The sequence below is a fragment of the Lissotriton vulgaris genome, chromosome 12 (assembly GCF_964263255.1).
Source record: "Lissotriton vulgaris chromosome 12, aLisVul1.2, whole genome shotgun sequence".
Lineage (NCBI taxonomy): Eukaryota > Metazoa > Chordata > Amphibia > Caudata > Salamandridae > Lissotriton > Lissotriton vulgaris.
The window spans coordinates 228,898,635-228,910,773 of record NC_141700.1 but is presented as its reverse complement, the minus strand read 5'-3'; the positions used below and the strand labels follow the sequence as shown (position 1 = coordinate 228,910,773).

At 41.0% G+C, this 12,139-nt stretch overlaps 1 protein-coding gene across 1 annotated transcript in view; it reads left to right on the top strand.

Moving 5' to 3' along the window:
- The first annotated feature begins 2,220 nt into the window (after nucleotides 1-2,220).
- Nucleotides 2,221-12,139, top strand: part of LOC147673836 (chemokine-like factor) — a 365,715-nt gene continuing 355,796 nt past the window's right edge. The window contains exon 1 of the mRNA XM_086946422.1: nucleotides 2,221-2,341. Within this exon, the coding sequence (XP_086802548.1) occupies nucleotides 2,273-2,341 (69 nt within the window). The 5' untranslated portion in view covers nucleotides 2,221-2,272. The remainder of the gene's footprint in view (nucleotides 2,342-12,139) is intronic.

Below are 12,139 nucleotides of genomic sequence, written 5' to 3'. Positions count from 1 at the left end.
CAAAGGCAACTAAGTATCCTCTCAGCAAGACTGAAGGTCCACCCTCTCATTTACAATCAGGTTAATCTTCAGTATGTCAACTGCAGAGAAAACTCCATCTCTGCCACCGACATACACCTTCAATGGCCCGACAAATAAGGGCTGTTGGAGGGTTTGCTATTTGTCTGTCCGCCAGCGCTACTAAGAGTAGGCGAACAAATGGCAAGTTTTCACATGTTAGTGATTGGATATTTGGATTTATGAAAATGTACAAAAGACTTATTTCGGTTATCAAGAGAGTGGACTTTACATGCATTAATCTATGAGGTTTTAATGGATCTCTGATTTAGTGTACATGATTAATGCTTGCTGGGTTTTCAATTCTTAATGCACCCTACAATTCTGACTTATTCGCACTAATGTGTTTTGTTTAAATTTCTTAAAGTTTCTCTTTTTCCTATTGTATTTATTTGATTAATCATTATCCTGTGTCTCTGGATTCATCCCCTTGTCAACCAGTTAACTCATGCCCAACAACTTCATAAATAACCCCCTTTTCTAGCAATTTACCTTACAGATTATTGAAACTCTGGCTTTCCAAAGGGTTATTGAGTTGCCCATCCTCTTTGTGCCTAGATCATTTAGCGGTACACAGGGGGTGGGGGTGTCATCCCGAGTGGGATGGGTATGCTCAGACGTGAGTCCCATGCTCTCCACACCACTGGATTCAAGCAAGCCGGACTGAAGACGGCTGGAATGCCAGAAACCGGTCCTCGGAAGCTTGTTTCCGGTCCAGGGAAGGCATGGCTTGGCAGTTCGGGCTGGACTGTTCCCATGAGGCACGGGTAAAACTGATTTGCATATGGCCATGTCTGAACTGGGGTGGTGTGGAGTGCAAAAAAAAAACGATGGATTTGGGCCCAGATCTCTGTACTGGGGTGAATGTATGACATCGTTCTGCATTCTGTCCATCAACTGTGGTTTATGCATAGATCATTTAGCAGCAGCTTCTCATATGTATGTAAAATAATTTTAAAATTATGACCTACATATTCATTGTGCTTTATAAGAGTCTGATTGGCGCAGTGGGGAAAAGTGAATTGCATATTTATAGTGCAGTACTATAAATATCCAATTCACTATTCCCCACTGTGCCAACCAGAATTCAATTCTGTGACTATCTGGTTACATACAGACAGTTGCAGTTATCACAATACCCAATCGAGGTTTCATATCGTAAAAACGTGCTTTCCCACTGATTAGTTTAACTTGCATTTCTTTTTCATTTAAAGGTATGTGTGGTATTTTTTATGCAGTTACCTGAAGGTGAAAGAGCAACTAAATAGTTATTTCATATTTTGTTCTTTTTAGCCCTGTTTTTGACTCCATCTGCGTTGCGACGTCCACGTACCATTCCGCTCAGGACCACAGTTCCCTTACTTTTTTTTAAAATGCGCTTCTGCAACAGCTAGTACACACATTTACTACAAGGAGAACGGGTCACAAATATATTAAAAACAGACGATTCTAATCATGAATGGTATTCCACAAACTTTAGGTTTAAAGTTCACGATAAACAAAGTTGCAGACATTTATTGCCCGACATACCTAATATAAGCAGGAACATAAGGTAAAAGGAGTAGGGCTTCGCGGTGAGCATTGCATCTGCTAGAGTCTCCATTAACATTAACCCGCAGCGACCTTAAACGCGGAACTCACAGTCATTGGCCAGGAGGACCTCGGCGGGTATGCTCTCCTTAGCCTGTGAGCACACATGTATGGAGGCCCACTGCGGGAGTTAGAGCCTAATCACGAGGCACGCGCCGAGAGCGTAGTGAGGCCTGGGAGACCAGGCCCGCTACCGCTACGCCGTTGGATTGCCGCTCGTCTTCGCACTTAGGCTGCCTGTTGGGAGACCGCAGACGAGCCGTGAAACGTTGGCGCGAGGTACTCGGTGCTGGCAACTCAAGTTAGGAAAATTAGGTCAGGTGACATGAAACAAACGTTGCTGGCCCCACGAGATGGAAAATGTGAGGTAAATAGCCTCTATTACCCCAAAACACTATCAATACCCAAAAGAAGAATAAGCTTGGACCACGAGGTTGAGGTAGTGACGTCTGATGTGGTCGAACGAGGAAACGTAAAAGGGGCGGCCCTTCAGACGCTAACCTAGCCAATCCCCACGCAGTTTAGATGCACGAGGCGTGAGGGTTTTATTACAGCGTTTCAGCGCCACTGTTTCTCACGGGTTCGAGCATTAAGTTCTCTGGAGCCATTCCTTGACCGAAGGAGCATGAAGGCAATTAAGACAAATTTAGGTTTTTTCAAAAAACCCCGAGGAATTTTGAAGATTCTAAGATGTGTAAGATTCGTTCATATAACCTTATTTCATATTTTATTTCTTTAGATTGTTATATTGATAAGAGCGTGTGCTACAGAGATTTGTAGAAGTGATAGTTAAAAAATCCCGAAATGGTAGAAATAAATGTTAACAGAAAAATACTATAATTTCCAGACATGAAATCCAGTTGTTTGATGGGTCAAGTTAGACTGTGCTACAAGTTATGAGCCTCATACAGAATGAGAAAGACTTGAAGTGCCTTGTATGTACTTTATTTAATTACTAATATTAGAGGTGTGCAAACAAAATCAGAGGCTGTGCCAGCCATTTAGAGCCAAAGCACAAGCTGAGCCAGCAAAAATTCGTCATGTCTATTCTGAAAGTACATGCTGGCGATAATGGGGGAACCATAGAAATGGCTGTTTTCTTCCCCACTTTTTTTTTCAATGCTATATTGAGTGCAGGGCTTTAAGTGGGATGAAGAAACTGGGGGCCTCTCAAAGGGGCGTGGCCAATGTAATTAAGGTGTGACTTAAAACACATGTTAAAAATCTGTGCTTAGCATAGTTTGCCGCTCGACTTGCATTTTGCTGTTTCTGTCATTGCAGTCAGATATATGATACAAGTAACATCATACCTACAAGTAATCAGGAGTATTGGCTTTGTCAATGGTAAGATGAATAAGCAGCAACTATGGCTTGTATATAATATTGAAAAAGCTTCCACTTAAAGTCCTGGTCTCACCATGACAATGTTGCAGTTCATCAGTTTCAAAAAAGAGAAGGGAAATCCAGAGAGAAAATGACTCTATTTTAAGGATTTTCCCTTCCCCTACAACGCTCACCTGGCATGATGTTATGCCGTAACCTCTCCACTAGTGAGAAGTGAGCATGCGCACATCGATCTGCCTGCTGTCACTGCAGTGCGGAAAAAAACGGACCACCTGCGCCAGGGCACAAAACAGAGCCAGAGAATGCCCAGTTTCGAGGCCTTCTATAAAAGCACCGGTGAGACCCGGCCCACTTAAAGCCCTGTCTGAGTGCCTGCTAGATCTTATTAGTAAAACTAAATTGCTCAGCTAATGCCCATCAGAGATCACTCACGCACTGGGTAGCCCTGCTGGAAGAGGGGGTGGGGGAATAATAAAAAACGTATAAACCCACCACCAACCAAGATGGCCACCTGACTGAATGGACAACCCTCACCAGAAATGACACAGCAGCAGTCATAGGACCATGCACTCAGTGGCCTCAACACACCCATGCCCCACCTCATCTATAACCTGGGAACATCACCAATCAGCACCACTCTGACCTACACCAATAAGACCTCTATCATGTCCAGTCCTTTTCCAAATGAATGAAAACCTGCAGAAATCAACATCCTCCTCAAGATGCCCACAGCTGACCCGAATCAGCTGAGCAGCTTCCTATTCATCTCCCCTATCCAGCCAAAGTGATTGAGAAGACAATCAACTAGCAATTCACAACCCACCTCGAATTTCACCATCTTCCAGATGACTTTCATTCAATATTGAGAAAGAACCACATCACTGAAACAGCACTCATCACGGCCATCGATTACATTCATATTATCCTGGACTGAGGAAAAACAGTGGCCCTCATCCTGTTCGACCTCTCCGCGGCCTGGAATACTGTCTCCCATAACACCCTCATCAGAAGACTCCACAAGATTGGCATACAAGGATCCGCTCTGAAATTAGTCTGTTCCTTCCTCACAAAAAGAACCCAAAGGGTCAAACTGCCATCCTTTACATCAGAGACCAAGAAACTATTATGTGGAGTACCACAGGGATCGTCCCTCAGCCGCACCCTTTCAAGATACATATGACACTTCTCGCCAACATCATCCAGTCACAAGACATCACTGTCCTCATCTACGTCGATGACACCTAACTAATCCTCCACTGACCAACAGGACAACAACCACCAGAACCAACTTCACCTTCAGCATGACCATGGTAGCAGACAAGATGAGAACCAACTGCTGAAGCTCAACACCTACAGGACGGAAGTATTGGTCTTCAGTATCAAGACCTTCCCATGGGACTCCATCTGGTGGCTGTCTGATCTAGAACCAACACTAACAGGCCACGTAAGAAATCTAGGGATCATCCTAAATGACAAGCTCAACATGACAGCTCATGTCAATGCAGTGTTCACCTCGTGCTCCCACATCCTATGTATGCTGCAAAGATCTTCAAATGGTTGCCCTAGAACACCAGACGGACCACCACACAAGCACTCATCACCAGCAGGCTGGACTATGGCAACACACTGCACATCACAATCTCCAAACAACTCATACACTGACTCCAGACCATCCAAAACACTGCAGCAAGTCTCATACTCAACCTCCCACGTCGCACCCACATCATACCTCACCTCAGGAAGCTTCACTGGGTTCCCATTCACTAGAGCAGCCAATTCAAACTTCTCAGGTACACATACAAAGCCCTACACAACACAGGACCAGAATACCTGAACAGCCGCATACACTTTCACCAAGCCACCAGACAACTATACTCTGCCTCACTCTTACTCATTCACTGCATCCGCAAAAATTGAGGTTGCTTATTCTCCTACATTGCACCCAGTACATGGAACAATCTTGCTCAACACATCAGAGCCTCCTCACTTCTTGAGTTCCAATAGAAACTGAAGATTTGGCTCTTCGCATAATCACCTTGTGGACCATTCACCTGTACAACCACCCAAGTACCTGGATACCCCCTCAGATGATTAGTGTTCTATACAAATCAACATAACGTGAAGCTCCTTGTGCAGCACAAATAGCGGAATAGGAACCTAGTAGGTAACACCCAATTCGGCCAATAAACAATCAAGCGCTGCGTGCTGACAAACAGGCTGACCCTATAGCAGGATGATATAGGATGTGCATTGTGTTGCACTGTTATAAAGTTACAATGTTGTGAACAGGAGTCAATATGTTATTTTCTTGTTAGATCAATGTTATGTTGCAAACAACATTATATATTCACCAGGTTAGCGAAGCCATTATTGCAATACTGAGTAAAATCTAGATGTCCAATTTACGTAATGCTTCGCTCCAAACCGTATCAGGGAAAATTTACAGAGTTAAGTTGGAAATGTGGGGAAACTATGTAACCTGATGTGAAATACAATAATGAAAAATCAATAAACGAATGTAAACAAAAAAATGAAGCTCTTTGCGCAATTTGGGGGTGAGGATTAGTGATGGGAGAATGAAGCATAGCTTTGCGGGTAATCAGAATGTAAAGCGATTTCAGGGTGAATCTAGTTAGCCTCTTTGTGTCGATGGATGGATTTAGGCCCAAATCCCCCTGTACTGGGTTGAATGTATGACAATGTTCTGCATTTTGTCCATCAATTGCTCTTTTTGCACTTAAGAAACACAGCATGCATTAAAACTGTGGTGCAATGTAAATGTAAATGTAAATGTATTTGAGCTTATATAGCGCACAGCTACCCGCAGTGGGTGTCCCGGCGCTTGCTTAGGGAACCCGTCCTGGTATTCCCCTGTGAGATAGCCCCGGCAGGGTATCCACAAGGTGAAAGCCAGGCATCCCGCCGCGAGGGGCCGTTGTGGAGATTAAGCAAGCTATTGCCCAGAGTCGCAGAGTGTGAACCCGTGAGTCGAGAAGGCACCGGAGCGAGAATTATCGAGTCCGTGGAATTTTTAGACCGGGGAATTGAACCCTGGTCCAGGGCCGATCTCAGCTTCCGGGAACAACACCTTTTTGCTAAAATGGACAAATGCTTTTTCACAGCACTACTGTTCAAGTGTTTAGGTACATCTTCACACTAGAGACTATAATGATGGATGAAAAGAAGGTAGCTGCTATATTGAAGTGCCTTACATCCACTTCAGTTAAAGCAACTTAGAGTTTTTTTTGACCTTGGACAATTTTTATAGAAGGTTTATTCATTCATTTTTTTTAAATTGTGAGGTCATTTACTAAATTACTACATTAAGGAGAAGCTTTTGTATGGTCTGTTAAGGCAGATCAGACATTTTTTTCTGAAATATTGTTTTTCTAGTGCCCCAAGCTTGCAGCACCCCAATGTAGAATGTTCTTTCAATTTGAAGAAAGATGCAATGGGCACTATTTTGTGGCAGTGTGATCCAAACAGTGGGCAGGTAACCCCTGTAGAATATTGCTTTAAGACAGTTTCCTCAGCAGTGATAAATTATGCCATCAATGCCATGGAACAGTTGGGCATAAAAAGATGTTTTGAAGAATAGAGACATTCGGGTCTATTAAAATGGTAAACATACATGAGTAAATCTACATGTGTAAGTATACTCTAACACTTAGTAAATTTACTACTTCAGTCTACTCACAATTTACAAGTGTAAATATACTACAGAGTGTAAGCTTACCATGTGTCCACCGCCTAGTTTTAGGGGGTGGAGTCTAATTTACAAATGTAAAGTTATCACTTTTAACTTTTCATGCGTCTGCGATGATCTAGTTATGTGAATATATCGGGAACAATTATTAATTATGCTACAGAACTATATGTTGTGAATCTAAAATATTTATTTTAAATCTAGGACAAAATAAAAAATGTGACTGCTTTAACTTAATTGTTTTAATTAAGTATTGTTTAATATATTCATTACAATTATTTTTTTAATATTTAAATGAAACATTCCCACCTAAAGTATACAATTCACATTTATTATGTACAAACAAGTATTTAAAGGTATGTATCAAATTAAGTTAAATTAATTATTTTGTTTTTAGAAATTAATGTTAACACTTAGAAAGGCATTAATATATTTTACAATGACCTAATATCTAAGTGTTATTTGTATCTAAAGTTTTTAACATTTAAATTAGATTTATTTATATTTTTAAAAAGGTAAACTAAGGTAATTCAACAGTTCAGATGGGCTTTCATTTTAAGTCCATATGTCCTTATTTTCTATGGGAGAGTGTTTCAGTACCATTGATTGGCAATGTGTGGTGTTGGACTTACTTCGGGTCTTTTCTGGAGTACATGTCCAACTATTTCGGGTACATTTTTGCTGTAGTAACTATAAAAGTGCAGTTTGTTATCAGTACTGGTCTTCTTCATTTGTGTGTGCATATCCATCCCTAAACAACACCCAAGCTCCCTTTTATTACTCATGCCCAAGCCCCTCCCATTTATACCTAAATAGTCCCCATTTTCCAACTACTCTCTTGTCCCTCTGACACTTACTGGTAAAAAGTATATCTACATCTGCAGAAATCTCCCCATGCGGGGTGTAGATCTCTATAAGTAGGAGGTTGGAGAAGCGGAGGCATATACCTCTGCATGCAGGTTAGTGAATACCATTTTGCTGTACGTTAATAGTAGTATTGTAAAACTACTAAACACACTATAAAGTGTTCGTGAATAGGCCCCATTATCTGTTATGAGACAAACATTCTGTGAAGGGGTATTCAGACCACAGAAACCTGCAGATGGGCTTTGTTTTACGCTGGTTATGATTTTTTGATTAATTAGGGACGAGGTCCTAGTAACATGAAGGCTGATGCCTTATCAAACAATACCATTTGGAGAATGAAAATTAAGTGACTGAAAATCCACCACTGATTTCATCTTTATAGTGCTCGTGTGTTCCTTCTATTTCACTGATTTGTGTGGATACATTTTTGGTTAAGTACATACACAAAGTCAGTCCCTAGAGAAAGAGGTGTTATTACAAAACAAGAAAATAGGTATTAAAAAGAGGGCTTTTTTTTTTTTTTTCTGTCCTCATATTTGCCACCAGAATATATTTGCTCTAGATGGGTCTCACCGATGCCTCTTATACTGTTATTTTTCGAGTCCGCCATGGAGACAGTATCATAGCATACAGGGAAGTCCCAGAGGTAGGCTGCTTTCCCTATCCTACTCCTCCAGGCCTATATTGGGCGCCCTAGGCCTGGTGGAGGACAGGACCGACTCAACCTCTGGCATAATCACAGGACCGTTCACCTATTTATCCAGACCACCAGTTTAGACCAAACGTTATCAATGTTCTCTTTTCGACCAGCCACATCCATTTTACAGACTTCCATTATATACTTCAAGCATTCTGCAAAACGAGGAGGAGACACTGACTTCCAGTCCATACAAATTTGTCTCCTAGCAATGATTATTATATAAAAAATAAACTGTGAGTCCAGACTATTGATATCATAATCTTTCGATAAACCGAAAAAAACAAGTCTACGGGAACAAGTAATAGTCGTTAAGAGTACATCACACAAAAAATCCATAACTGCTTTCCAAAAGTCTTGAATCGCTGGACATTCTAAAAAGATATGAATATCGTCAGCTGCATTATGTTTACATCGGGGGCAATAGTAGTTCTTTCGTGTGATCTTGTGCAGTTTGGCCGGAGTCCAATATACTCTATAGGCCGTAAATAGATGGTTACGTCGTAAGTTTGCTGGCTTGATTAGCCTCGATGACAACAAAAAGGAATCTAATCATACTTTGTTAACTTCATCGAGAGTATGCGGTATACAATGACCCCATAAATTTATAACCTCTGAATTGGTTTTACTCTCTTCTTCTTTAATCAACAGTTTGTACCAAAATGAGAGTTCTTTTACTCATTTCCCCCTCCTTCCTATATAGTCAAGAATATCTGTGTCTTTCTCTTTTTGTATATTTTGACTGGACCACCAGGAAGATAGTTGATAGTATTTGAACCTAGTCAACTGCCCATCAGTAAGTTGTACTAAAGAATTCCAGTCCACCAGGCCCGAGTCCCTCCTAAGATCACCCCATGTTTTTAACCCAGCATTTCTCAAGGGTTGTGACAGATGATCTTGGAGGCATAAAGGTGTACCAGGAGAGTCCCAAATTGGGGTATATGTATGGTAATATGGGATATCAAGTATCTTCCTGATGAACCCCCAGTTTTTTAGTGCGGTCGACAGGATTTTAAGGCGAATTTTTTAAAAAAAATTCTGGTCTCCGAATTTAAACAAAAAATAATCGTGGTCATAAGGTAAGTCAATTAATAAGGCTTGAAACAAGAGGCCCTGTGATGGTTGTATGGATCCAACGCAGCCCGATCTTTCAGCATATGAGATCAGTAAAGCCCCAATACAAGAGTGGGTTCTATCAAAATGTCCGGAGTCTGAAGGGCAAAAGCTGAAGCAGAAGGAAAGTGTCACACTTGAAACTACTAGGTCGGCTAAAGCTGTTATAAGCTCAAATCCGGTAAAACAAGGAAATATCCCTTCTGCAAAGAGAAATAGGTACCAGTTGAGATCTAGGGTAGAATTAAAAGGGAAGGGCGCTTTAGAATTTGAGGAGAGGGAGCGACCTATGCCACTAACCCCTTGTAAAAGTAAAAAGAAAAAGATTACCTTAATTAAAAAACTTAAGGGAGTATCTCACGAGAGTCAAGCTGTGAAAAGTACCCCCTCCCTTAAATCTTTTTTCAAAGTCCTAGATCTGGCTAAACGTTCCCCAATTTTGTCAGAGGAAAACATCGGCATCGCACCTTCAGAAAACCGCTACGGGGTTTTGGAGAATTTGGGAAACATGGAAAACGCAGAGGAGGGAACAGAATCGCCGAACATAGCAAGTTCAGAGCTGCACAAGAGTCAGCCAAATCTATCAGAGGTTGAAAGCACAAAGGTACTTCAAGGATCAAATGCTCAGGGCAACCTAAATAAAGCACCCCCTGCAGATAAAGCGAGAGGGAAGCAAGATACTAGACCCAAGAGTCAAGCTGTACATAGCAGTTTTAAGGAAGGTGAAGACGGGACAAGAAGAAAAGATGTAAGCAAAGATAATCCATCAGACTGTTCAAATGACTCTAGGTACAAGGAGAAGGTCTGAGGACTCAAGTGAGCAGGAGAGTGATCGGCTAGGGGATCTTTTTCGATCCTTAAGATGTGATATGATGTCGAAATTTGAAATATCGGAAAATAACCAGAAAACAATCCAGGACAGATTTGACGTGTGAGAGACAAAGTTAGAGGAAGTCACCTTGCGTACAGGGAACCTGGAAACAGAAGCAGCTGCTTTGAATAAAACTGTACATAGTAATCAAAAAGACATAGAACTTCTTAAAACCCAAAACAGATCACTGGCTATGGACATTGAGAGGCTGGAGACTCATGCGAGGAGGAATAACCTAAGGATCCTAAAGATTCCGGAAGGGGAAGAGTTGGAGGACTTAAAGGGTTTTGTTTGTGGACTTTTGAGGGATGGTGTTTTAAAAGATCGCCCGGACATAAACCTGGAGGCAGAAATCCAAAGGGTACATAGAGACCCATACAAGAGACGCTCGGATAGGAAAACACCAAGGAAAATTCTAGTAAATTTTCAAACTTACAGCGTTAAGGAACTTATTCTAGGAAGATCCCTATCAAAGCCAGACCTACGTTATAAATCTAGTCCTTATATTATAAGGTCCGATATTGGTGCGAGAACCGCACAAAGACAATGGGAGCTGGGCACCAGAATGCCGGATTTAAGATTAGTGGGAGCGCATGTTCAGATGAGATTCCCGGCTATGCTCAGGATCATGTGGAAAAATAAGACATACAGTTTCACACAACCAGAAGAGGTCAATAATTTTTTGGACTGAATAAAAAGCGAGCAGGAGGAATAGTAACGGATAGAACTGGCGATTACTTTAAAGGATGAATTTAATAAAAAACAAAACTAAAAAAAAAAAAAAAAAAAAGTTAGGTAAATATAAATATAAATATGCTGTATGACAAAACAGAGGGACTTGATGATTTATTTGTGATTTAATTTTGTCTCACCAAAATACAGTCAAAGGTCACGGGCACCAACCGGTTGCTCCGAAAGGCGAAGACATCGCCAGGTACGCTGGGGGGGTTCCTCTGGGGGGAGGGGTTCAAGGGGTGGGGGTGCAAGGGGGCAAATAAAAAATAAAAAATCCTCATATATAAATAATTCTGCACTGAACAAAGGCTTGGATGGGCATGAACCTATATTAGACCCATGATTAACCTATACAAACTTAAGGTCCTGGCATGGAATATTAACGGTATAGGGGAAAAAGTAAAACAGAACAGAATTTGTGATTTCTTAAAAAACTCAGATGCTCAAATTATAATGTTACAGGAAACACACTTAGAGGATGCACTATGCAATTCTCTCTTTAAGAAATCAAGATGGGTTCAAGACATAATCAGCTCTAGGCAATCAGGTGTTACAAGGGGTGTTTCTATTATAATTCGAGCGAATAGTGGGATAAGCCTGAGAAAATTCGAGACAGATCAATCTGGAAGATGGTTAACTGCGGAAGTATTTATTCAAAATACCCCCTATACAATTGCAGTGTACTATGGTCCAAACGAGGACAATCCGGTTCCACTGTCTAAATTGGAATTAGCACTATTTACGACAACTGGTCCTTTAATTTTAGGTGGTGATTTCAACTTGGTTTTTGACCAAAAATTAGATGGAACTTCTAAGGTGAAATACCATGCTCCCTTAAAATCACTTGCCACCTTAGACGTCCTAATGAAAGATTTCACCCTAGTAGACGTTTGGAGAAAAAAATACAAAAATAAACTAGGCTTCACTTTTTATAGCAAAAAATACAAGAATTACTCTAGAATAGATCATCTTCTAGTAGATCAGCACTTCCTTAAGGACATTAATTACCTTTCCTTCACACCTACAGGCTTATCAGACCATGCTGTACTGGAAATGGTAATTGAATTGAACATAACTTTGTTAAAACCTAGATGGACACTGGAGAGATCACTTCTATTAGATAATCAATTAAAAGAAAAAGTTAATGAAAAAACATCAG